This window comes from Pezoporus flaviventris, unplaced genomic scaffold, assembly GCF_033815535.1.
Source record: "Pezoporus flaviventris isolate CSIRO_AGI_PZ_B2104156 unplaced genomic scaffold, CSIRO_AGI_Pfla_v1 ptg000001l, whole genome shotgun sequence".
NCBI classification, from domain to species: Eukaryota; Metazoa; Chordata; class Aves; order Psittaciformes; family Psittacidae; genus Pezoporus; species Pezoporus flaviventris.
In genome coordinates this window covers 39,316,226-39,342,964 of record NW_026892549.1, presented here as the reverse complement: position 1 = coordinate 39,342,964, position 26,739 = coordinate 39,316,226, and the positions used below count along the sequence as shown (strand labels likewise).

General features: G+C 46.5%; 1 protein-coding gene across 2 annotated transcripts in view; it reads right to left on the bottom strand.

Moving 5' to 3' along the window:
• The window catches only part of GAD1 (glutamate decarboxylase 1), a 33,764-nt gene extending 9,340 nt beyond the window's left edge, over window positions 1-24,424 (bottom strand). The window contains exons 1-13 of one of the 2 annotated variants that reach the window (XM_061453244.1): window positions 23,778-24,424; window positions 22,475-22,612; window positions 20,538-20,600; window positions 15,614-15,763; window positions 14,645-14,887; window positions 12,576-12,666; window positions 7,653-7,765; window positions 6,157-6,272; window positions 5,974-6,053; window positions 5,715-5,769; window positions 4,531-4,647; window positions 4,228-4,292; window positions 848-926 (exon numbers count right to left, since the gene is read on the bottom strand). In XM_061453244.1, coding sequence (XP_061309228.1) covers window positions 848-926; window positions 4,228-4,292; window positions 4,531-4,647; window positions 5,715-5,769; window positions 5,974-6,053; window positions 6,157-6,272; window positions 7,653-7,765; window positions 12,576-12,666; window positions 14,645-14,887; window positions 15,614-15,763; window positions 20,538-20,600; window positions 22,475-22,544 — 1,242 coding nt within the window. In that variant the 5' untranslated portion in view covers window positions 22,545-22,612; window positions 23,778-24,424. Of the gene's footprint in view, window positions 1-847; window positions 927-4,227; window positions 4,293-4,530; window positions 4,648-5,714; window positions 5,770-5,973; window positions 6,054-6,156; window positions 6,273-7,652; window positions 7,766-12,575; window positions 12,667-14,644; window positions 14,888-15,613; window positions 15,764-20,537; window positions 20,601-22,474; window positions 22,613-22,902; window positions 22,925-23,777 lie in introns of those variants that run through there. The other variant, XM_061453253.1, reaches the window with a different exon arrangement.
• Window positions 24,425-26,739: the final 2,315 nt, after the last annotated feature.

Sequence of the window (26,739 nt, the reverse complement as noted above, 5' to 3'; positions counted from 1 at the left end):
CCTCTATACTCTGTTAGTCATTCTTGGAAGCTCAAAGACACTGGTTTATTTAATAAATATAAAAACACCTATCAAAGTTCTCATACAGAGAATAAAATATTTTGCCAAAATCCTGCAACATTGAGCACAATAAGCATGCATGGCACTAAATAACGGCTAGTGTTTATCTCCAATAAATGTCAAAGTGTTTTATAAAGGGAAATAAATGCCTTCAGTTTAGAGATGGGTCATCCTGAAGAGCAATGGCAGACCTAGGGCTGGAACTCACAACTGCTTCATCCCTATGCACAGGGACCACTTTGACTAGCCTCTTCTAGTAGCAATTGACACGACAGAAATTAGTAGACACTAGAATTAGTCTTATCTACAGATGATATGATTTTTTTTATCATCTAAGGAAAATACATATTGCTTAAAAGAATTAAGACTTGAATTGAGAAACTCTCAAAAAACTAAGAGAAAAACAATTGGTTTTTATTCAAGCAGTTTAGACTGTGACTAATTACTAAGACCAAGGGTCTATGTTCAGTATATCATAGAAACAACAGAGCAGATGATCAGATGAAGTATAGTAGCATCGCTCTAGTGTTGCTATTAGAATATGCAAAATAAATCAACAACTAAAGATCTAATAGAGCTTAAAAAAAAAAACACCCCCCAAAAAAAAACACCCACCAAATCAAAACTGAAAAAAAAAATTCCTAAACAATGCAAATCCACACAATTACTCCTTCCAAAATAAGTTTTGAAATTCAATGGATTTTGCACAACCCTCTTAAAAAGTAGGGCTTGATATTTACTTTTTAATTTTATTTTTAACTGCTTAATTATTAAATATAAGGCAGACCTTCTCCCGGACAAGAATGGCAGAACATTGTAACAACACTCCCATCATCTTGTGTGGATTCCAAGTAACTGAGTTGGCTCTGCAAAAAAATTTCACATTCAGATAGGTCTGGAAAACAGAAACTGAACCTGAAGCAATCTTTGCTTTCTGCTTTCAGCTGGAAATATATGGAGTTTTGACCATGATGGTTTCACTAAGGAGATTGTTACTGTCTCAGGTGTCTCACTTCCCAGCTGTACTGTCCAGGAAAGGATCTTTTCATGCATTACTGCTGAAATGTCAGACTTCTGATTAGTTTATATTATTACTAATACCAGTTAATTAGTGTCAGACTGATTAGACTTCATTCCCTGAAGACTCCACTTCTAGAAATAGCACTAATAAAATTAACAAAACCAGTTTGACAGGTTGTATCAATTTAAGGTACTGAGTGGGGGAGGGTCGTGTCAGAAAATTAAGGAAATAATATGAATTTTTGGAGAACACAGCTCTTTACTGAACAGCTGCTGGAAAAGTAGAAAGCAAAGGAAAAGACACTTCTCATGCCTATTCACTTTCCCAGTTAAAGCCACAAGAGGCCTTTTCTGTACTAGCTTGTCAAGCCCATGGTCTGTTAAGAGGCTGTAAAACTTTGCATCACGATCCTACCATTCGGTATGTAAAGCTTAAATCTTTCTAAACACAGTAGATGCATAAGATCACTTAATTTACTAACCAACCAGATGAGATTCTGTATTTTTAACATAATGTCCTAGACAGTTTAATGATGATGCTAAAATAAATGTGCCAACATTGCACATTCATTGACTTCTTCGGCCTAAGTAATTAATTACCAAATGCCCTTTTGATTCACTGTGTGTTCCAGAAAAGGAAAGTGTATAATCATATTTCATAGACTATGCATGTGTTCTTACAATGTGGTTGAAAGAAAATTCAAAGGTACTTCTGCCTCTTCTACACCCTGCTCTCAGAAGACACAGACACAACGACAGTTTCTCTCTTTTGAGCAACACAATGACTCCTCCACCCCTGTTCAAGGACCACTAATTCCATACATTCCAGCTATGATTCCAACCTCTATCTGCACTAGGATAGGCTGCAGCACCCCTCAGCCAAAAGAACAGCACAGTGTGTGCTATACGTGGTGAGTTCACCACCCCTCTAAAATCTCCTGCTTAGGCAGGGCAATGCAGCAAGTACATAGCTCAGACTTAGGAAGCAATTATCGTTTTGGAAACTTAACTAATAGGTCAAATATAGTAGTGAAGAAACAGGAATTTATGTAAAAGCTCATTTCCTTTTGAGAGCACTATGTTTTCAGTTTCGTGCATTTATTTCACTTTCAGGGTTCCAAACAAAGACAATTCAAGTTTTGGCAAGGAGCATTAGGTTTATTTTAACACGAAAAGGTCACTCTCTGCTCTGCGCAGCCAGCCAGAGGCTATCTACCACAGACCATCCCCGCTCTGCACCGTGGCAGTCTGCTTGTACAGACACCCGCGTCTCTGGGCAGACCAAGTCTGGCCTGAGTGTAGGCAGTAGACCCAGCTGAGCCCTGTGACAGGCAATTATGCAGTACCGGTGGGTCCCTTTCCATGTTTGAAGATCTATACAGCTGCCTAGGAAGGAAATAATACCACACTTCATGGCCTGCTGCTTTTTGTATTTGCTTAAGATGATGGTCTTAATCAGCACCCCTGAATTGACCTCAGGTCAAAAGAGGTGTGCCTAACTGCTGCCATCAAAGCTGTGTACCTTAAGGAAGTTGCCATGCTGACCTCATGTTAGACATGTTGCCATAACACGAGTGACTAACAAATTGAACTGGCAGAGGTTTGTATGATTCAGAGTACGCCTGCCACAATGCTGCCCCTGCAACAGAAGGGTCTGCATGGTTTTCCTACCATTCCTTGTGTACATTATTGTTCACCTTGTGCTTGTTTTTCACTTACTACATGAGATGACCATCACTAGGAAAGTTTGTTTTCCCTAAGGAAAAGCAATGCTCACTGTTTTCATTTTACACCTTTACACATGCCCACGTTCAGTACAGTTGACTTGAGGAAACAGTTTGGTGTCACTGTGAGAGTACATGAGCAGAGCTTGTTTCAAATCTTTTTTTTTTGCTTCCCTGGAAGCTGGCACCTGCAATGATAGGAAAGATCTTATGCTTCTGGTTCTTCATGGCTTGTCTGATTGTTATTCAGACAGGCAGTCTGTTACGATAGAGTGGTTTCAGAGGAAATCTAGAGAAACACACCCATGGGGTTATAAACACTTCTACAGTCTACAGCCTTGTCATCATTGGATATGGGAACAACTGTGCCAAAGACTACACATGGGACTTCTAAGCCTGAATTGTAAGGCCTGGGGCAAGGGAGGAGGGTCACACTCACACTCTGCTTTCACTTCCAATACAAATGCTTTGCCTTTTTAAATTTGGTTCAATTAATTATTTAGGCTGACTTCTGGTCTCAGTGGGCATCTTGGTAACCTGGGTTACTTGCCTGGGGGCAAACATGCACTCTTTTCTGCAGATTTCACTCTGGCCTCTACAAGAGCTTCCTGCTTGTTTTGTGGAATCCCTACCTGGCACCAATTCATACGGCCCTGTGCCCTGCGACACAGTGAGTATCTGTGACTTCATGGCCTCCCTGTAAGTTCCCTCAGTCCTCTGACTGGCACAGTAGAGCTGAACCAGTTCGGTGCTATCATAGTCCTTTCCAGCCTCATAGGTACTGTAATTTGCCTAAAAATTGCTGCTAGTTCAGCCTCTATCATGTGTTACTCTCTTTGTTGTACACACATGTATGATTTTGTGTGTGTGTATATATACAAGCAATACAAAAGCAAGCATATATATATATATAAACTTTCATTTACAGGACACTCATTTTCAAACAGAACATACATGTTATTTTCTGGAAACAACTGCAAACATCTTTCAGGGGAGAATCTCTACCAATTCCCACCATGTCATGAGTTCCTACCACATGTATTCACACTCAAACACCTTCCCTACATTTCAGACACTGTCTAGCTCTCACACTTTTTCCTCAGATTCTCCTTCATGTAATCCTAGACTTATGGCCCTTTCAAAACTATTCATAGAACAACCTCCCTTCCTTTTTGCCAAGCGATATCCTTGTCCTCCTTCAAATCTGCTGAAAACTTACCTTTCACTCCTCTGTACATCACTGTTTTCTTCTGTAGCATTGTTTCAGTCTTCCTAGTGTGAACCTTCCCCGTCTGTCTTGCTTTTGTCTAATTTGGTGTTTAAACTTAATGCAGCAAATTCATCTTTTGGTGAATTTGTGAGGTGACATTTATCTTATGAAAGTACTTTAATAATAGTATTACAAATAAGCATCATGTAGTACCTTTCTATTCCATTTAATTTATGACGATGCTTTCGGGACATTAAGAGTCCACCTCCCCAGGCAGCCTGGAAGAGAGAGAAACAAGAGAAGACTTATTGTTTTGGAAAAGCCTAACACAGAATCATAGAATCACAGAATAGTTAGGGTTGGAAAGGACCTTAAAATCATCTAGTTCCAACCCCCCTGCCATATTTTAATTTACTCAGGATCTAGTAATAAATAAAAATAAACTTTAATTCAGGACAAAACATATGTAAATAAAAATCCTCTTTTGCCTGAATAGCACTTCATTTAGTTACTTACATCTACGTGGAGCCAGAGGTTATATTTTTCACATATATCTGCAATCTCTTGTATTGGATCAAAGGCTCCATATACTGTTGTGCCTGCAGTTGCATTTACAAAAAGGGGAACGTATCCCTACAATAAAAATGAAAACATTAAATACAAAATTCAGCCTCTTTCAGGAAAAAGAATAAATGTGAAACACTTGTATCCCATTTTCCAGCCTAAAAGTGCTTTTCTTCCCATGTGAAAGTTAAATATAAGCAACAGTAGAAACTAACAAGTTGTATATGTGGTAGAAAAAATCTCTGGGTTTATTGTACTGTAACATCACAAAATTAACCAGTCAGAAGGTAAAGAATATTATTTTGTCTAATTTCCTTCAGTAAGAAGATTCAAACATTTCAGTAGAAGACCAGGAATAGTCAAGAAAAGTTGAGATTTTACAGTCATAAAAAGGAAAATTAATTGTGATATGCAAGTTGTGATTTGAAGGCTTGAAATTATTCCTTTAGCCTTTATCTAATAAACAGAACAAATCAAAACAAAGCAGTCCAAACCAAAAGCAATAAATGCGGAACTATCTGATGATGTGAGACAATTTTGAATTAGATTAAATAAATGTGAACTGCAATTTCATAGAGTGCCCAAATGTAAAGAAGTTAAGAAATAAAATAATAGTAACCTTGACTGCTCTAACTTTGGTGGGTTTACACAAAATTAAAGGATTTTACATTGCATCAATTAAGGAATTAACAATAATGTCTCAATAAAAATAAACTTACTGGCTATATTTTACTAACCCTGCAACCTCATACTTGAAATCTATGGGCATTTTTAGGACTTCAATAGAGTCTTTCATGATTTTGGCTAAACTTTAAAGTTTGGGTAAAAGTAGGTTTAGTTTCATGTTTAGTTTTGTTAGTTTTCATACTTTCTTTTATATGTTTCCATACAAAGTTATTTCTAGAAGTCAGAAATACAGATGTGGCTCAAGAGTTTAAAATATGTTGGTTTTACACAGCAAATGGAAACCTTAGCAAGACATACAGATAGTTCCCTAATCAATATGTGATGTATAATTAAGCAGCTAAAAATATTACTATAATATTTATATCATTATAATTTTCGCTTTTAATGTTAACCTTGAACCTTCAAAGGAAGAAGTACTTTTACTAAGCCAGGCATTTAAAGCCACAAACCTTTTGTTTTGCTTCCAAAATTTTTGCTTCCAAATCAGCTGGTATTATTTTGCCTCTGTAATGATTACAGAAAGAGAAAGATAAAGAGAATTAAAGACTGCATATAGAAATACTAGCTGCAGTTGAAATAATTTTATAGTATTTTCTCAACAGGCCATTAGCGACTTGGCATACTGTACTGAATCAGTTCTTAAGCCCACTACAACAAATTTAACAGATGAACACATTTAATGTATCAAAACCTTAGCATTCATCCTACCTTTCATTGCATTTTATCAAAATCACATTGTCCGTTCCAAATCCAAGTGCAGCTCCGGCTTTCTTTATTGAGTAGTGACTCTGCAGCAAAACATACACACATTTAATAGAGTGGTTGTTTAATGATGAAGTATCTTCACAACACACAGCAATAAATTAAGAATTAGCAGTGTATGAAACTCACGTGTTCTGAGGTAAAGAGAACGAGTTTAGGGACTGCAGCCATGCCTTTGGTTTTAACTTCAGGGAAATACTTGTAGCGTGCGGCCATTATACTGTACATGTTGGAGATTGCTCCTCCTGTGAGTAAATACGTGAATGAATAATAAAATAGTGATAATGAGAAAAAATGCATATTAGACCAAAGACATACAAGTCTCATTTGCATTATGCAGTGAAATTGGTAGTGAACTATGAAAAAATAAATCTATGAAATGCATGGTCATGTCTCTAGAAAGTCACACTGAGAGTCAGAATTTCCTATTCATCATCTCTTTTTACTGCTAACATTTTGCAACACATTCCTAGAAAGTTTAGCTTTCGTTGTGCTGCTTTTGCATGACAACTTGTTAGCAGGAATAACAGGAACTTATCAAATTGTCTGAGAATGAAGAAATGTTGCATACTGGATGGATTTATGCTATCTCACTGTAAATATAAAGTAGATGCCTCAAAATTGTATTTCTACAGCCAAGCTTTCCTTACAGTTGGTTAAGGGAAAGCGACGCTTTGATGCTTTTCAGGCTATGATTCAGCTAATCTGAATTTGACAATGACTTTTGAAGAATCTGAACTGAGGGAAAGCATCTATTTCATTTGCTTCACTGCCAAAAATTGCCCAGGAAAATTAGCTCAGTTCCACAATACAGACCTCAAGATTTGGTAAGATGAATCTCATCCAGAAAGTCTAGGATAACTTCTTCCTCTAATATTTCTTCATCCACAAAAACACTGAGAAACATCTGTACGTTTTTAGCAGATGGGACTGAAGACCAAGCAAGTGTGCATTCCTGGATTTTATGTGGGCTGTTCCAAAAGGATGTGGAACTGTCCTTCTTCCTCTGAAATAGGATGGTGTCCCTCCTACACCATATCCAGAAACCTGAAGCTGTGATGGGCACCCACACTGTCTACACATGGGCCCAGGACTTCCACATGGTTTACCAGGCTTTTCTGTTGCTGCTGACTGCCTTTGTACCACCTTCATGGTAAGACACTTTATCTTGGTTCTTCATATTAGAATCACACTTGTGAATTCAGTCAGATGATGTCCCAGATACCATGTCACAGGCAATCACAATATTTTTCTGACTGTAAGCTCAAATCCTCACTAACCAAAGAAGTCAGCACATGATTCCCAAGAGCTATTGACCAGCAGGAATCGTGGTTGCTCAGCACCTCCAGAAAATCAGTCCAAAATAAAGGGTGCTTAAATGCTTAACTATATACCAGAGCTTGTAGTCAAGTGTTAAAATGTTGACCAGCCATGATACATAGCCATACTCAAAGATGGTTTTTTCCTCAACTTTCCTGTGGGATGTTTAAACAAAGTATTCCTACATCTAAATATATGACACATTCTTTTGTGTTACAGATATGATGAGCATTCAGAAACTGCTTATGCTTATTTTAACTTCTGAAGTTTTAGTTGAATGACCAAAACAGAGAACAAAAACTCACCAGGTGAGAATATTCCATCGCCATCTTTGTTTGACCATCCAATAATCTCTCTCATCTTTCGAAGTGTTATTTGTTCCATGAGGACAAAAACAGGGGCAATTTCATAGGTGAACCTGCACAGATAAAGAAAAAAAACCCAACCAAACAGAATTTAATAGAGATTCTAAAAAACACAATAAATTCCTAGTCTATGATTCTTTTTGAAAATTCTTCAGATTCCTAAAAGTTTTCTTATAAATTGAGGTTCTGGTATAGCAATCACCATCATAGCGCTGCTGATTGTTGTACAAGATTGTACTGTAAAACATTTGTTTCTCAAAGTGCCAATTCCACACTTGTGGAATAACATGCTGCCAAATTCTTATGAAAACAGTGAACTTTGCTGAGCTAAACACAACTGTAATTAGAAGTATTGAACTAGGGCTTCAAAGTCTAAATACAATTAATTATGTGGATTTATTCTGTTGACTATCTTCAAGGACAACTTATTTCTACAATACCATGTGATCGATAACTGTCAAGAGTAATTATAAATGATGATTTTCTAATTACCAATTACTAAAAACAAGTCAGCAGTCAACTATTGTATCCACTTAATGAGGGCAAAACCATTGCGTAGTCTGGTATGCCCTGATGTCACAAAGAGACACATGGATGGAAAGTGACAACCATACAACCATTTTTGGTCATCAAGGTACATGGATAAATTGCTGCTGTTGTAAACAAACTCTGCTTGCTCTGTATACCAAGGGAAAAATAAAAGTAAAAAAGGAGGGGAGGAAAGGAAGCAGGGAGAAACTCAGCAAGCAACCTGTGATTTCCAAAGGAATCTGTAAGAACATGACACCCTGACACTCTGGATCTGATTGATGTCCTCCACTTGAACAATTTTGCCCAAAACACACGTGTTGTCTCTCCAATGTTAAAATGATATTTTACAGATAGGTCTGACAAACTTCAAGAAGAAGTGATATGAGGAAGGGAACGTGTCTGAAAAGCTTGTATTTTACTTACAGCTACACTGGTTAGTTAGAATATTAATTTTTAATTCAACCCTTACATGTCCTTAGTCCATCAGAGAAAATCCTCCACTATTCTTAAAATATTCCTTTAAGTTTAAACTGCATTTGTAATTTAATTGTTGCAACTGCTATTTTCAGAAGCCAAAATGCCTCTTATTTACTTGTATTACCATTAGAACTGTCTGACACAGGCAGCTGAACAACTGGTCTGGAATTTAGGGCTGCCAATAAACCAGTTGGCGTCTGCAAACAATGGTCCCAAGACTGGGACAGATTCCAGTCTTAATTTAGGCAGAATGACCAGGTGAATTCAACAGGAATTCGGTGGTGTCTGGATCACTGCAGCCTAATACAAGACATATTTAAGTCAAGGGGATTTTTTTCCACCAGTTTAAACACATTTTGATTTTTGCCCTGAGACCTTGCATACTGATCCTTACTTACTTCCCAGAAGACTTCAAGGCTTGTACAAAAAAAATACGTAATATTAAATAAGTTTTTTGTATATAAAATATGAAGAATTCACAGGGAATTTTGAATATACCCACAACCAAGTGAAATAGCATTATTTGTTTTATTATGCAATTATTTTCTGAGTCTCCAAACACTGAAAAAGAAACAAAAGAAGACTGCAGATGATTATAAATAAGGCCAATGCAGCTATATTAGATTGCCACTATGATTTTTTAAATCACATCTTGCTAAAGTTCAATTTGACATATTTGCTTTAAACTTACATGATTTTGAAAGAATCAGTTAAACACAGAAAATGTGCTTGGCTTGGAAGAAACTGTCTGACTTTAGAACCTATTCTGACAAAAAATGAGGACTAGATTTTTTGTACTGTTACAACCTTTTCAGGTATTATTATGAGTTAACTAAAACAGTTGTGAGTTTCAGCTCTTTACTAAAAGAATAAATGAACAGATCTTCTGGTAGTGGGCACTGCTATCTTAATTCTGCTCTAATGTAAAGGCCAAACAATTTTACCTGGCCAAATCATACTAGCTACCTGTTCTCCTGTTTGTCAGTATGCAAAAAGCATTCTGCGAATAAACATAAAGTATTTTACATCATTTTCTTATGTTACATCTTAATAAGCACAAATGCTTTATACTGAAAACACCAACATAATGTTGTCAGCTCAGCTAACAGTGGGCATAGAGAACTTCCACATAATATTATTGCTTTCTAACTCAGCTGACTGCTGCATGGTGAGCAAATGCCCTGGACTGCAGATCCCTAGAGCTGGGTGAATAACAGCAACTTCGGAAATTTCCACCCTGAAGGTCTTCTGATTAGTGATTGAGCTATAAATAGCACATTGATACATTATTTCCAAGCCAATGGGGGAAGCTTATTATGTTTTATTTAATGTATTATCTTCACAGTGACATTTAAGTAACATTCCCTAATGCAATTAAAAAACAGAGTACAGGTGTTTTGAGTACTCAAAACATATATTTTTAATTGTTCATTAATGTTTTAAGTAATGCTTATGGGTAGAAAGAAAAAAAGGCAAATGGATAATATTCCCTACCATAATCCAGTGTTAATGTTACTTACTTGTGTTAAATGAAAAAGGTTACGACAGTTTCTAGGTAAAGGTCAGAACTTGTTTTTCTGTGCTGGAACAGTGGTCAAAACAAATAATATGTTTCCCAGAGCTCACAGAGATGATTTGGCTATTTTTAATAACCTTCTCTGTCAGTTCTTCGAATCATATTTTATGACATCTTGCTTTAGTCTTACTTGCAATTACTGTGTTATTTAAAATCATATCGTGTTGACCTTGGTTTGCTGAAAAAAAAGGAGAGGATGCATTAAGAGGTAAAAGAGGCTGCGTGGAGACTTCAGCAGCCTTCCAGTATCTGAAGGGGGCCTATAAGGATGCTGGGGAGGGTCTTTTCATTAAGGGACTGTAGTGACAGGACAAGGGGTAACGGGTTAAAACTTAAACAGGGGAAGTTAGATTGGATATAAGGAATAAATTGTTTACTGTTAGGGTGGTGAGGCACTGGAAGAGGTTGCCCAAAGAAGTGATAAATGCTCCATCCCTGGCAGTGTTCAAGGCCAGGTTGGACAGAGGCTTGAGCGGCAAGGTCTAGTGTGAGGTGTCCCAGCACATGGTAGGGGTGGTTGGAACTAGATGACCTTAAGGTTCCTTCCAACCCTAACTAGTCAACGATTCTATGATTATATTGCATTGGCTATACCTCATACAAGCAAACAGATACTTAATTTTCATACTCTAGAGAAGCATTTTTAAGATACATGCAAGATAAGCATAAATGTATCAGAAACCAGCTTTACAACACTAGCTATTTATCAGTTCACTTTTTAAACCAAACAGGAAAAAGTGACCTCATTTTAAAAAGAGAAGTTACTCTTCAGAAGTGAGTTCAATTTTCTTAATAATGATGTCAATATTTCATAATACAACCACAGTCTGCCATGTAGCTGAGTTCCATTATGTACTATGGATTTGTACAATTGATTACAAAAGGATAACTAAGCTAGGATGACTAAGTCAAAAAAAAAGGGCTTGCAAAAAGTGACATGCCCTGAAGTATGTTTTAGTCATGGAGGGACAATATATAATCAGTTTTCTTTTAGAAATATAATCAGATTTGTTTTCACACTTTAAAGCACTTTGCAAAACTTATTTTACAATTACAATATATATTGCTGGGGTTTCTTCCCAATCAACTTTTAAATCTGAATATCGCATACCAATTTTTAGTGACCAGAGAACTAACTGAGAAGAGGATTATGAAGAGCAAGCTAGTTTTGGCTGGAGGACCTTCTGTATTTTTTTTATATTGCTATTGTCACAAAACAAGCACAGCTTATCATCTACACAGAGCTGCTAGTAATCAACTATATTTAATGAACCTTATACTTATGGATGGGCCAGTGACAATATTATTGTCCTCCCCATCTGCAGATACTTTTCCTGTGTTCAGCCAATTAGCAACAAACAATACAGAGACAGCTTTAGAGTTAAAACACATCCAATACAGGACTAAAACAGAGCAATCTGTTACCTGACCAAGTATTTGGACTCTGATCATATTTTTTTAGCATGCACAAATATAATTAAATATATAAATAAAAACTGGCTAGGTTTTTTGTGTTTGGTGGTGTGGGGTTTTTTTTTGGGGGGGGGGTCATTAATTACACTCTGCAAAAAAAACAGCATAATACATTACATTTATATCTAGCTTTCATTCATTTTGAGGTCAAGAAAAATTAGGGAAAGTTTCTGAGACTCATAAAATCATATAATGGTTTGGCTTGGAAGGGCTCTTAGAGATCATCTAGTTCCAAACACCCCTGCCATGAGCAGGGATACTTTTCACTAGACCAGGTTGTTCTAGGCCTCATCATTATGTTCTAGATGTAAAATTTAACTTTTTAATACTTCCATTTATTTATTTATATACAATTTTAATAAATCTTAGACTAGTTCCTTCATTATCATCAAATCAATTTTCAATGGTACATTTTAAATCCTTTTGAAGACACCCAGAAGCTGCAGAATTACTCAGTCTAGAGACAAAGCTTTAACAAGAAATCAGGAAAGAATAAAGAAGATTGGTCCAATAGAAGAAAAAGTCATTTCATGTGATTATATTAGAATCATCATATTTAACTTACCATGTGTTCTGGGATATTTGCATTTCTGTTGATCAGAAATGTGAAACCGTTCACCTTTATTGAACAGTTTTCACTGCATTGCTGCCACATTAAGAAAAATAGGAGATGCTTTTATTGAAGAAGCAGCAACTGTCACTTACAGAAGAAAATCACACAGGTCTGTGACAATGCACATCTACCATGATAGCTGGCAGCCCCAGCGAGCACAGCTCAAAGACGCTGACAAGAAGATACTGCTTACATGTTCGTATTAGCAGTCGATGTCAGCCACTCCCCGGCCAGGCCAATGATGTCCAGCCCTGTGGAGAGCTGATTGAAAAAGCGAGGATGACCTGCAAACAGAATTGAGAGCAACTTAGAGCAACTCCACCGGTAAATGTCAGGTTTCAGAGTTAAAGCGTCCAACCATTCTGACACAAACCATAGCTTTGCAGCTGTGACACACTCGTAGAGAGGTTTTCAAAGCAAGTCCTGCTTACGGGGAGACCGTTAACGGTCTTGTTCAGAACTTGAAAAGCCACTTGGGAAGGAGCTCCTGTATGGAATCATTAGCGTTTAAATTAAAAGACAGGACCCAGGAGCCGACTGAGCCCGTGAACACCTTCAGAACCCGTGCAAGGGCTAGCCCAACTCCAGAGCCGCCCGTCCCGACCGAGAAATCGAGCTGTCAGAGGGAGACAAGTGGAGGGTGTATTTGGCAGTGACAGTTTGCGGGGGCTGGGATCATTTGCATCTGAATAGTGAGAAATGGGAAGTCTCAGAGCTGGTACAGAGGCTGCCTGGTACAGGAGGGGTGCGGAGGAGCCGGTCCCCTGCTGGTACCTTAGAGGGGAGGAGGAAACTGTCATGATTTAGCCCTCGCCTCAGCTCTCTTGGGAAAGGACATGCAGATGACACGCTGGGGACAGCCCAGTCCGAGCGCGGGGTCAGCGCTCGACGCCCGGAGGGACCCTGTCACGTCGCATCTGGCTCATCATGGGGAACATCAGCATCATTTGACATAAAGAAATAAATGCAATTCTGCTCCCAGCGATGTCAGAGGGGACTTTTGGAAGCGTGAGCCGGCCGGCGCTGCCACGTCCCGGCGCATCCTGAAGGGGATGTTGCCAAGGAAACTGTGGGACATGGGGAGGACGGGGGGAAGCGGCCAGGCTGCTCTTATCCCGGGAGCCAAGCAGTTCAGGGCTGGTTCCACAGATACCACTTCCCTCCCTCACCATGACACGCAGTTTGGGAAGCTGACATTTCGCTGACACCCCCCAAAGCCGTCAACGAGCCTGCCGTCTCTTGAGGCTGGGCAGCAGACTCGGGTCCGCTGGCTTCAGAGGGAGATTAGCCCGGAGAGAGAACGTGAGCCCGGGAAGCCAGGGTGTGTGTCCTGGGCCATCACACGGCCCGGGCAGCTCTCCTTTAAAGCTGCACCAGGTGCTGCTTTGAACAGAGCTTATGAGAGACGGGACACCTGTACCTCAGCTCCGGGGGATGGGTCCGGCCAGCCCCAAGAAAGTTCCAGGGAACAGATATCGGGATAAGCTACAACTGCCTGGCCAGAGGCGGGCAAACAAAAGCCTACCGCTACAGCTCCCAAGCAGCACTTGCCGAGCCGAGCAGCGCCGAAGAGGGCAGCTCGCCGGGCAGAGCTCAGCAGCCCTCAGACGCTGGAGCAGGACTGAGGAGGGCAGGCACGGCCTCCACTCCGTTACCGCTCCAATTCCCGACATGTTTGGTTAGGGCTTTTTGCCAGCCGAGCTTTTTGCTGATATATGATTAAACATTTCAGGCCCAAGAACCTGAAAGAGCACAGACTTTGCTCTAGAGCCCGGCTCACCCAGCGAAAGATTATAAAGGGGCATTTCTATCTGATTCAGAAACACCTGGACTTGGGGGGCTCCTGGCTAATGGGCTGAAATCCACAGGGTTCCTTTTATTGATGATTCCTAACATTCCAGTCTATTTTTCATTAAATGTCTCGTGAACATAACTGCAAATTCAGTGTCATTTATGCCCTCATTTACCTAATGATATTGCTCCCCAGAGATACAGACAGCTCGCATTTCATCAAGTGAAAGAGATTACATCTTAAAAACTTGTTTCTGGGCTCTGCAAACAGCACTGAGCCCTGGACACCGGGGATGGATGGAGTATCAATAACTTCAGTTTCTGAGCAGAGACCTTTTCAAGCGCCTGCAGACAGCCCTGGGCCTGAGCCTCCAAGGAGGCAGAGTAGAAGGCATGGAGAGAATGCTGGCTCCCTTTACTGTGGGCCAGAGAAAAGCCCCTGGAGAGACTGTCCAGTGTGAGAAAACCTACCTGTCCTCACTCCGTATTTCAGCGTGTCCCGGCAGTCCACCAGGATCTGCTCCAGGGACTCCGGGTTGTCCGACAGCTCTAAATTGAAGCCCTCCATACCCTCCAGGAGCTGGTGCGGGTGGTGGAAGTCCAGCACTTTGGTGGATCTATCAAATGTCTTCCTCACGTAGTTGAGGAGGATGTCCACAACCTCCAGCAGGAACTGCATGGTCTGTTCCTCGCCATTCTTGGAGGGCAGCAAATCTACGGGATAAACCAGCTGTCAGCGCCTGCTTTGGGAGCGAGAGCTGGAGATGAAACTGCCTCGGCCGCCTGCAGGATTGCCAGGACCTGGGTGGCAGCCGCGGCCCCTACGCAGGCTGTAGCGGGGCGGGCGCTTTGCTCCGCTCCTTCCCCGGCGAAAAGAAACACGCCGCTGTCCCGGGGTGCTGCCCCTGTCCGCGGTGGGGAAGGGTGAGCCCAGGTTGCCTACGGGAACAGCTGGTGCACCTCCGAAGCACCCTGGCAAGAGTATGCCCTGCAATGCTACCTCTGTGAGGGGGGCAAAAGCACCCCAAACCCCAACTGCCCTTCTCCTGCACCGCTTCCCCCCGCCACCCGCGAAGGGATCCGTTTCACTTCCCCACCCTCCTGGTCCAGTTCCAGCAATCACAGTCGGCTTCTCTGCTATTTTACTGAGGAGGAAGCACAATATTAAACGACTCTCCTCCCGGAGGCTAGATCTGGAATGACCCCAGAGGAACAGCTGGAGCTGAGCTGCGAGAGATCAGCTCCTATAACGGGAAACTGCATTTCAAGAAACTTTTACACATCTCCAGGGCGGCTGTCAGCAAACAGGCACCCAGAGCCTCATTCAAAAACAGCCAGGCCAAATCACGGGCTGCACCTGGCTACGCTTCCAAGGGAGGTGAGGACAGACTGCTAAGGGACGTGCCTGAGCTGGAGCAAGCAGAAACTATGAGTGTTTACCTCTGGCATACAAATTGGAGAAGTCTGTCTCGGTACGCCGGAACCTGGATTCCTTCTCGCACGCCAGAAGGCTCTTGGAGGACTGCCTTTCCTTCAGAGAGCTGACGATCCGGCTCTTGTCTTCCAGGCTGTTGGTCCTTTGCAGGAACCCTACATTGTTATTGCAAGGTGCACAGGTCAGAGTTTTCTCACTTCCTAACATGCCGAAATACCCAAAGCAGCTCGCTAGACAACGTTTCTAAGCGGTGTTGGCTCTGAATCTGACTAACGAGGTCAGGAATAAGAGTATTTATGGGGATTATTTGCCTCAAGGAGGGAGAGCTCAAAATGCCATCAACTGCAAAAACGCAGCCATGCAAAAAAACAAATTTTCGTCATTTAGTGCAGTGGTAAATTCTTATTAAGTCGATCAGACAGATTCCACTTCAGTAACCAGCCACTGGAAGAGAGTTCAGGATGAGTCAATGCTATTTCAGCCTGCAGGCGAAGTTTATGGACCTAACAGGGGCAATGATGTATGATTAAAATCAGGGCCGCTTTCAGTTCTCATCGTGCTCTCACGCACAAAAGGCAGGAGAAGGAACAGCCATTCCGGAGCAGCCGCCCTGAGAGCGCCAGAGCTCTGAGCGGCGCTCACCAACACCACTTCCCCGCTATCCGTACCTACCGGCACGTGCCCAGGAGACACGGATTTTCCACCTGGAAAGATGCTGTGGTACAAAGACCGATCACGCCCGAGGTGCCAGGAGCTCCATTCTCACCGGAGACGCAGCCCTGGCGCCCAGGAGGCGATCACAACTGCTGTTGTATGTGCAGCGGCAAAAATAAATCCCTTCACCCCCAGAAATAGGGCGGTGGGCGCCACGCAAGGCTTATGGCGAGTAACGAGACCAGACCACTTTAACAAGGCAGGGAAAACATTTCGTTTTCAGCATCTGACCCATTAAACCCATGCCCATTAAAGAATGCATAGCGTCGGGCTTTTCTTTATGAACGAAGGCATCAGATTTTGACTTCCCGGGCTGCAGCGAGCGTGCCTGAACCTGTGGAGGAGACGGAACGGCAGCGCCAGCCTCTTTTTCCTTATAAAACAAGTCGCAACTGAAAGCAACGCTCGTCGCCGCTGGGGACATTTGCCAGAGAACTTTACGAGGAAGGAAACCAACGCCGTAACTCCGTTCACCCTCTTCCCGCGATGCTGCTTCTCTCCAGCACACTCTGATTCCCAACCAAACGCTCCAACCTTCCGGAGCCCCGACAGCGACCCGGGACTGCGGACCTCTGCAGCCGGACACTGAGCTGCTGGGCCCATGTCCCTACTCAAAAGGGAGTCCAAATGCGTCTCCAGGAGGGCAATTCACAGGCCGGTTTGTCAAGCCCAATCTTTCAGTGAACGTTCCACATTTTGCATTTAAGTATTGATCTACTGATTAGTTTCTTTTTACGATGCATTTAGGAATACGACTTACAATAAAAACTCTCTTCTTGCGTGTTGAGCAGGTGTCTAGGATCGATTACGTTTGTTACTGCTTTAACGGCCCTTGCAGTGACCACTAGCTCCAACAGCTAGGAGGACCGGCTGCTAGGGAAGCAGGTTCGGTCTAGACTGAATTCCGGCAGGATCCTCTTGCCCCAGCTCCTGTGGCTTCAATTGGCTTTCTTTTTCCATTTGTCTTTCTTTTAGGCTCCAGCAGGCGATGCTCAGCGTGAAGAATTATAGAAGAGACCACCACAAGCACAGGAGAGCTCCCCGCCGCGCAACCGCTGCCCTTCTCGGCGCGCAGACAAGCATCCTTCGGAGGCTTCGGTGGAAAAGGAGCGTGTAGCTCCTCGGTAACAGAGAACTGCTGCAGCTGCCTCCGGTTCGGCCTCAGAAAGGCCGGGGCTTCCCTGAAGGGTCTGGCCTAATCAGAGCCACACCAAGGAGGCAGCGGTGGCAGCACGCTGGGCCACTGAGCCCATCCCTCGCTCAAAAGACTTAGCGGCGGTTCTTCCCGCGGGGTCTCCCGGCTCCATTATTATGTACAGACGTCGGCGGGATCAGCTGGGGCTCGGAGCGGCTTCACACGGGACCCATCAGACCGCGGATGCGCGCGCCCGACAGTGGGGCGTCTCCAGAGCCCTGAAGGAGGAACTTGCTGCCGTCCGGCACCGGCTTGCTCGACCATGGATAATACGTGCTCGCCCAGGTCCCTCGGCCACATCAGTACCTCAGGGACCTGGAGGCTCCGGTACATGCGGAGCCCGGCGAGGACCTTCCTGTTCCTGGCTTTTCCCCTGAGATAGAGGCCGCTTCCCAGCGCAGACCCGCGCCCGGCTGTGGGGCAGCGCTGCAGTCCGCCCTCTTGGGATGGGATCCCTGACTGCCGCGGCAATCGGCTTCATCCGTATCCCACGTGAAAAGTAAGGTCAGGGTAGGAGAGATCTACCAAGTAGCAGCTCCTGAAACAGCAACTGCGCTGCTTGTCCTGTAGCAGCGGGGAGCGCAGCCTTTCCCGGAAGCCGCCATCTCCCGCAGGTGCTCCAAAGAGAGGAATTCTTAGCGATCCGCTTTAAGAGGCCGAGTTTTTAAAAGCCGACTGAAACAGGCTGGTGAGGAGGTTTCTCGGTCTTCAGCGTGACCACAAATCCGGCGTGACTTCAGTTCAGCCTCGCAACTCTGCGGGGGCGCCGAGCCAGCTTCCGCGGCAGGAATGGGCCCGCCCGGCCCTGGTGCACGTCGGTGGCAGCTGCAGGAGACCCCGGTGCCCTCAGCGTCGTAAATCCGACTGACTCCGCAGAGGAGCCGAGTTTCTAACCTACATGGCTGCTTTTGAAATCCCTCTTCCTGCGTTGCTCGCTTCAGCCGGGAACCATCAGCTGCCCGGGCCGAGCAGCTGAAGACGCACCTGAGCAGTTTTCCACTATTTCCACTGGCGCCGAGCACATGCCAGCAGGATTGGTCCAAAGAGCAGCAATAGTTGTTGGGGTGGGAGTGAAAGGTGTAGCGAGCAACTCCAGGCACAGGGGGAAACCTGGCCGTACTTCGCGTGCTGTGACAGTTCATTAAACCCCTTTAAAATATGTTTCCTTTTAAGCGGATGTGCAGAGACGAGCAGCGTGGGGGTGTGGCAGCGGCTGGGTTCTTTCTAGACAGTGGCCTTCAACCAGAAAGTAAAAAAGCTAATCAAATCGGTCAGTTCGAGAAGAATTTACACCTTGGATATGTAATTACCGAAAACGTCAACCCCCTAATATACAACACAGGTGGAAGAACGGACTCATTGTTCAAGACCTGCCTTGTCGCTGAGCTCAACCCTTATTTAGTTTAAAATGAATCGATTTCTGTGTGATACACACAGCAAGAACAATTCCGAGGCGCCTGATTTACTATAGCTTTGTGTCTGAGCCATATTTAAGGTCCTGAATGATGCCTTATGAAAGGTAAGGACGAGGGGATATCTGTAATAGTCAAACGTCGACTGGTTTAGCATGTTTAATTAGGGTTCCTGGCAACCTTAATGCTTGTCTCATCTATTTACCAAAGGCAACCTTCCCTCTCTGTGAAGGTGTTACAGATTCAAGTGGGAGGGCTCAGACGAGCGAATCCAGTGGTCGCGACCGAATGTGATCATTCTCAATACACAATCACTAATGTGTGTACTCTTCGCGCAAAACAGCGGGGGAAAAAAACCCACAACAGCCAGCAAGGGAAACCAGAGCCAAACCCACAGCAGCCCTGCTTGTTTTGAACTCCATCACACTGCTTCTACTGCACTCTGTCTCAGATCCAAAATGGTGGGATATTTCATTTGCAGTGTATTTGAGTCCACCGGGCGAAACCGCTCTGTCCCTCCGTAACCCTGGTAGTCTAGCAACACGGAACAAGCCTAACGGCGCGTTACTTTATCAGTTCTGCTTGCCGGGCTAAATTAAAACGATGATGAAAAAGCCCATCGCTACAGCCACTGACTAGGCTGGTAGTGAAACGGTCCATTAAACCCGGATCAGGAGCTATTTATAGAACTTAGCCACTACTCGTTAATGTCGCCTGCGGGTACCAATGAAATCGCTAATAGACACAGGGCTAAACGTTCCCAGCCTGGTTCTTTTCCAGTCCAAACTTCCAGGTAACAAAATGTTTAGCGAATGAGCTTCGACTCAGGCAAGTAGGGCAAGAGGTTTAAATATATCTTGGCTTTGAAAAAAGGCCCGTTTCTCCCACGGACTAATTTCCCACCCCCCAAAAGAGAGAGCTGAGGAAAATGGGAAATAATTGCTATTCATAAGGGGCAAGGGCTACGCGGAACAATTCTGCCCGTCACAAACTGAAGATTTGACTGTCTCTGAAAGTGAAGGCGCTACTGAGAAATCTGAAGACAGCTTGTTATCTGCAAATGAATCTCTTGCTATAACGTTGCGATCTGATTGTGCATTTGTTTTCCTTCCTGCATTTCAGTGTCTGCGCGCTGACTGGCTGCCAGCGCTATCTTACCAGCACAGCAAGCTGACGAATTGCTCTTTAATAAGGCTCTCGTTAATCTTTTTCCCCCAGGAGATCCGTATTTTCCAGTCAGATAAGGCTGAAAAATTTCAGACAGCGAGAGGCAGCCAAACCCCCGGCTTGTTCCTCGCCGCCAGCCTCCCCGACGGGCCCTGCTCTTCCCCCTCCCCGGGTTGGCTCCTGCACATACACACACAGAGGAGGGGTGGCGGGGCCGGCAGCCAAACCTCCTGCGGCGGACGAGGAAGTCCTCGGCCAAAGCAAATCCAAAGAGGGGAACGGGGGCCGGTGCCAGCGGCGGGGCCAAGGCCTCCGTACGGCCGGCAGGGGGCGCTCGAGCCCGGTCCCCGGCGCTGCCCCGACCCGCGGAGGAAGGACCGCGGGCCCCTGCGCGAAGCACGGCGGGGTGGGTTCCGTACGGCGAGGCACGGGCGGACTTACCGCATATCTTCAGCCCGATCTTCCTGGTGCACCCATGAGCCACACCGCACCATGAGTCGTAAGCTGGAAGAGAAGACAGAATCGTTCCGCTGGGGCGTCCGCCCCGGCCCCTCCGTGAGGAGCGGCTGCTTCCAAGCTTGGCGGCGCCGGAGCGTGCCGGACGCGGGGCAGCTGAGCCCCAGCTGACAGCGAGGTGACAGGCTGGCCCGCCGAGACGAGACGGAGAGGCACCCGGGACCCGAGCATCTAATAATTTACTGGCGGGGCTCCAGGGAAGTGGCAGCTTAAAATAAAGTGGCGTGAAATGGGGTCACTAAAGAGTTCAAGAATTAATTGGGTGAAAAATAGTATTTGACTACATGATCGGACTTGCATGACTAAACCTCGGACGGACTGACGAGCCGTCGACGGCCGCTCCAGGGATGCTCCCGGCCGGGCCCCTCCTCCGGAGAGCTCTATGCTCCGCGATCCGGCCCGGGCATCGGTGTGGCTGCCCCGGGGCCAGCAACCCTTCTCCCGTGGGCCCTGCATGGCCGTGGAAAAGCCGCCGAGAGGCTCCTGGGAGGGGGCAGCGCCGGTGTGGCAGTCACGTCCCGGTCGGCCCCAGCCCAGCCCGGGAGAAGTGGGGGGCGAAGGTCGGGGATGAGATGGAGGAGCGTCGGTCACGGCACAAGGCACAACCAAACCTCCTCGGGCCCTCGCTTGCAGCCCTGGGGCAGCAGCGGGGTCGGCAGGGGCAGCCGCGGGGTCGGCAGTGGCCGCAGCGGAGCAGAGAGGGCTGCCGGGGCGGGTGTGTGGTGTCGCTGACGGGGCCCCGGAGCCGAGGGAGCGCCAGGGCGTGAAAGGGGAAGACACAGAGCGGCTGGGCAGGGGCCGACCAGCCGGGGCGGGCGGCTGCCGAGTCCCCGGCGGGGGTGGGGGGGAGGAGCGGGCGGGCCGGGCGGATGAGCCCTCTCGGCTGGGCGCTGCTCTCCCAGAGGCGGGGAGCCCGGGCGGGTAGGTAGGGTAGGGCAGGGCAGGGCAGGGTGGGGTGGGGAGCTGCTCCCAGCTGCGATCTCCTGTTTAGACGCGTTGCATTTAATTCGATTTCTGCGTATGACACCTCAAGCCGACGGCAGCGGTGCCCGACACCCCGCCCGGAACAAGACCTGTGCTGCCTTTCGCCCCCTCCTTCGCTCCTTCCAGCTGCAGAATAATGACCATAACGGCCCCTATGCTCATGCCTCATAGCCCTTTCAGGGTAAAAGCTATTCCCCGCTTCGCTGTGCCTGACAACCTCTCATACTGCTGCCCGCTCTTTGTCTCTGAGGCTTTATAGCGTCGAGCTTCTTTTTTCTTTATTTTCAGTAGGCGACGGTCTGAATTGCCTGGCGGGGCTATAAACCGTTTCTCTATCCACCTGCAGCAGCCTCTGCTTCCCACTCACACCTCAATAACTCAAGGCGAATTCGAAGCAATTAGGAACAAAAGGCTTTGAAAAGCTACAATTAGCATCCAAATTTCGCTTGATTACAGGCTTCAGCGTAGGCTGAAAGGAAGCTGCAGCATTAGCATTTATAAAATATAAGGGGGGGAACAGCCGCTTTAAGCCACTTCGCCCTTTAACTCATTCTTTTCTCCACAACCTCCCTTACAACATCCTGATTTGCCATCTGGGGGGTTCATTTTAGAGTTTAGATCTCTCAAATGTGTCTGTAAGATAAAGGCAGAGCTGGCCGTTGAGGTGGGCTTTTCCTTCCAGCGTGTTATCCGCCACACCAACCTCTCCCGCTCCCACCAGGAAGATGGTTTCTTTGTGTAGAACACTTTCCGCACCTTGCTGAAGGGCACAGAAAGGGGCTTCGCGGATTTATCGTTTTGTTTCGAAATTGGTCTTTCCCAGCCTAGGTGGAGGAAACCTCCAAAACACTTTAAACGAGGAAAATATTTAAACCTACTTGTGGGTCGTAAGTTAGTCGGGGCGGGGTCCGGAGCGTCGTTGGAGGACGAGGGAGCGGAGGAAGCCATCCCTTCAGTAAAGACCCAGTCCCCGGAGCCCAGGTTTCCTCGGATATTCCTTCGAGGGATGGGATTTGCTAGAAGGAAGAAAAGGAGGGTTTAGAAGTCTGGTCCCCCGCAGAACCACACCGGAGTCCCGTCCGGGGGCAGGCGGGCGGTGGTCTGCAACCCAGCTTCAGCCGCGCAGGTCCCGGGCGGGGGTGGGACGGGAAGGAGAAATGCCTCGACAGCCTCAAGAGCCAGCCCGTCTCTCCTCTGGATGCCGCGGCGCTCCCCCCACTCACCCCGAGCCTGAATGACAGATTTAGCAGAGCATGAAGTCTATCGCAATTATATCGCTAGCCGCCGAGCAAAGCAATTATCTGACTCGCGTCAGACGGAGACCAATGTACAAAGCGGGCTTCGAAATCACCTGCCCAAACGACCTACAATCCCAAACGGAGCCCGTTTCTGTGTGTTACCATCCGAGCCCCAGACACACGCCTGGCTAAACATTCAGGGAATACTGTCAGATATACCTCCGCCACCACAAATGCGTGTTTTGCCCAGGTCCAACAGCAGGCATCACACAAATGTGTATTTGCACACGCATGTTTCAGCAAACGGGGACAAGCCCAAGCTTCAGCACTAAACAGCGCTCGTTCTCGTTGCTTTCAGCTGCATAAATGGCAGGAGGAGGTATGTCTGTCTGGGGAAGGAGGGTGCTGGACCAGCCCTCGTTCCTAGCCAGATGTTCAGATCTTCCCTGGCCGACACCGCATTCCAATAACCAATACAGGGTCACTGATCGAAATTTGCCGGGTCAGCGCCCCGCTCGCCTCTTTGTCCTCGCAGCTACCTGAGATTTGGTTTATTCCCCTTGTACAGAAAATGAAGGTTGCGGTAACGAACAAACGCTTCCTTTGTTAGCTTTTTCCAAGTCGGTAGCTAGGGATTCATTTCCACTGCTGGGCGGATTTACGCCCGCGTGTAAACTCAACGGATCAATGATTCCAATTGAAAAGAGGTATTTCACTTTTGTAATAAAACCACAAAGCAGAAGAGATTCTCTAGACAATGCCTGGAAGTGAAGTAACAGGTTAACACAACGTCTAAGGCTCTGGCTGTCTTAAAATACCCGTTATCCCTCTGTAGGTATGACAGCAACCAAAACCGATTTTAGGAAAAAGAAAAAAAGCTCCAGATTCTCAAAGAGGTTCCCAAAGGTCTGAAAAAACAGGATGCTGTTTAGAGGAGACTTACCGAGGGCGCGAGCTGACACTGGTACTGTGGGAGCCCAGGCAGGCAGGATGACTCCAGCCTGAGAGCGACCCGCTGCTTATAAACTCAGCCAGACACGACGTCGGAATACCAATCGTGCCGCGGAATTTAATGCGAGATGACCTTTTTTTCCAGAAGTGCTCGGATTTGCTTTTTTAAAAGCGTGAATCGCCGGTTGATCTGCTGCGACGCAGGCATGAGTCACAGAGCTGCCGCCACCCCCTCCGCCCCGCTCCGCACCAGGGCTGGGGACCGGCTGGGGCGGGGAGGGACGACCCACCGCACCCCGTCTGCTTCGCTCCGCGACGGTGGGGCTGCCCAGAGGCGGCGGGGAGGCCACCCGGGCACCCCGGGCAGGGGCTTCTGCCGGCAAGTCCCCCGCCGAGTCCCTTGTGCGGCCGGCTCTGGGGGCTCTTCCTCTCTAGCATTCGCGTGACCCGGGGTCACCGGCTGTTAACAGGCGGCAGAGCACCGCGCACCTCAGCGTACCGGCAGAGGGGCCGAACCACCTCCCCGACCGTCCTTGCGGCCCCGTGCGGCTCCCCTCAGCACGGTGCGGGCCACAGATGAGCCAGGAGGGGTCCGTGACAACGGCAGCTTAGCAACTCCCCCTCCCCGGTGCCGAGGGCTCTATGTGCCCTGCCGGTCACCCCGCCGGTTCTCTCGGACAGCTCACCCCCGCCGGTCCCCGCCCCCGCCGGCTGACAGCAGCGCCCTCGCCCCGGTGTCCGCCAGAGGGTGGCATAGGCCCGGGCACGGCTGCAGGGAACACCTGGGTTTCCGAGGCCTGCCCTCGGTGCGGCCCTTAGCTTACCATTTTATACCAGACACCCTCTTGCTACGAGAAACCGAGAAACATTAAGACATTTTGTTTTGTACCCCCGACAACTCCAGATCTGTGTTTCTCCATCCCACTCCCCGGAAATGCTTTGCCAACATTGAAGTGGCAACAGTGATGCTACATTTCAGCATGTTGTGGTAGCTACGCAGATGACTAGACCAAACCCTTCTCACAAAGATGGCATGCAAGGGGCTGGGAGGAATCTGCAGTGAGATGGGAGGAGGAGAAAAAACCTGATGGAGCAGGAGAGTTTCATCCCATGTTGGGGGTGCTGGGCAGTGCAATGAGCAGCAGGGATGTGTCCTTCTTGAAGGACTCTAAGGAAGAAAAACCCCTTTTGGAAAGGAGACCAGCCAACTGACAGCACTAAGTAGCCAAGACAAATGCTTTGCAGAGCACACCTGTGTAGGAACTGGGCATGTAATGAAAACAACAGCAGCACAAAAGCCAGCTTTTAAACAGCTCTAAAGGTATTCACAGCACCAGCTGACATGTTCTTTATCCATCTATTCCCGGCTATTGTTTTAAAGGTGGTTTCAACTAATTCAGCAAAATATTTGCTCAGTTCACAGCATGAGAAATAACTGTAGCTGATGGTCTTTATAAACGGAAACAAACATTTATAGGAAATCGTGGCAGGGTTGCAGCACAAGGAGTCAACAAAAGATCACGCGAAGAACTCCTAAGCCACCTATCAGGCACACAGCCTGTCTGCTCACTCCTTTCCTTCTGCTCTTCCAAAAGCGCGCGTGTCTCGAGTAAACAGACATTATTTAACATCATTTACACTCAGAGAAGCGAAGGCCCACTAGGGAAGACACCAGACACTGAAGAACAGGGCGCTTTCAGCGGCACGATAGAACGAAGAGTCGCTCTGGCACGGCGATGCCCGCTGTGGTGGGGCACCTCCCGCACTCCGCACCTGGGCCTCGCCGCTCCGTTCAGTACCGAGGACAGCGCCCGCCCCCCCACCCCGCCCCGGCGCGGGCGGCCCGGCACGGCCCCGGGAGGCGCGGTGAGGGCAGCGGCCCACGCCGGCCCCAGGCGGGGTGGTGTGTGTCTGTGTGCTTGCAACCCCCTCGCTACCGGGCGGGCAGGAATATGCCGAAACCGAGCCCCAGAGAGCCTGTCCCCGCTCCGCCGGCCGGCCCAGGTGCCCTCTAGATGGTGCTGTCTCTCAAGCGCAGACGCTCATCAAAGCCGGCCTGCATAGAGCCCTCTCGGCGGCGGCAGCTTGGGGTCTCTGCTGATCAGAGTCTCCCCTCGCTCATTACCACGGAAGGAAACGCCTGGTAACTCTCATTTGCAACGGACCTCCTTAAAAATCCAACCTAAACCCAAACCACTCCAGCTCTGGAGGCTTTATTCCGTACTTGCCACACGACAACTAAGAGCTTTGAAACACCTTTGCCAGATGTACGGGCCCAGGCAGGGCCACTCAGAAGTACCAGTTTCATGAGATTGTTCAAAGCCTTTCCTCCAGCTCTGCTCAGCCCCTCTTTGCTGGTTTCTCTTTCCATGTATTGTAAAACACACTAGGGAAACCACTGAACCCCAGTACCAGTAAGGCAGCAGGGCTCAGACAGATAACACCTGTTAGTGAAGCTTATAACCAGTGCATCGATTAGAATTCATTTAAAAAAAGGCCAGACCATGGAGTATCAAAAGATATGCCAAAAGTTCACCTCCATCCACTAATCGGATATGCTAAAATATGAATCTTGAGTACCCTGGGTGGGCACAGGAATGAAAATGATGCATTAGATATCTTTAGCAGGAAAGACCAGTTTATGATTATACAGTGTTTATAATTGTGGCTTATTAAAATAAGGCTGCTGAACAGAGGAAAATTGTCTATTAGTTGTATTGCAGCCTGTGGTTTGAAGAGTCAGGAGATGCGTACAGTCTTTTAAGAGACAGGAGCATCCCTTGCCTAACTGTAAGGAGTTCACAATGCAATCCCATGCCCACAGAAAAGCAAAGAGGGGAAAGGTGCTGTGACACACTGTCTCTTGTTTCTTCATGTTCTGAACTATACGCATATTATATATGCATTTATCTGCAGGCAGAGCAGTAAACTGGCCTTTTGGTTGTTACGACGAT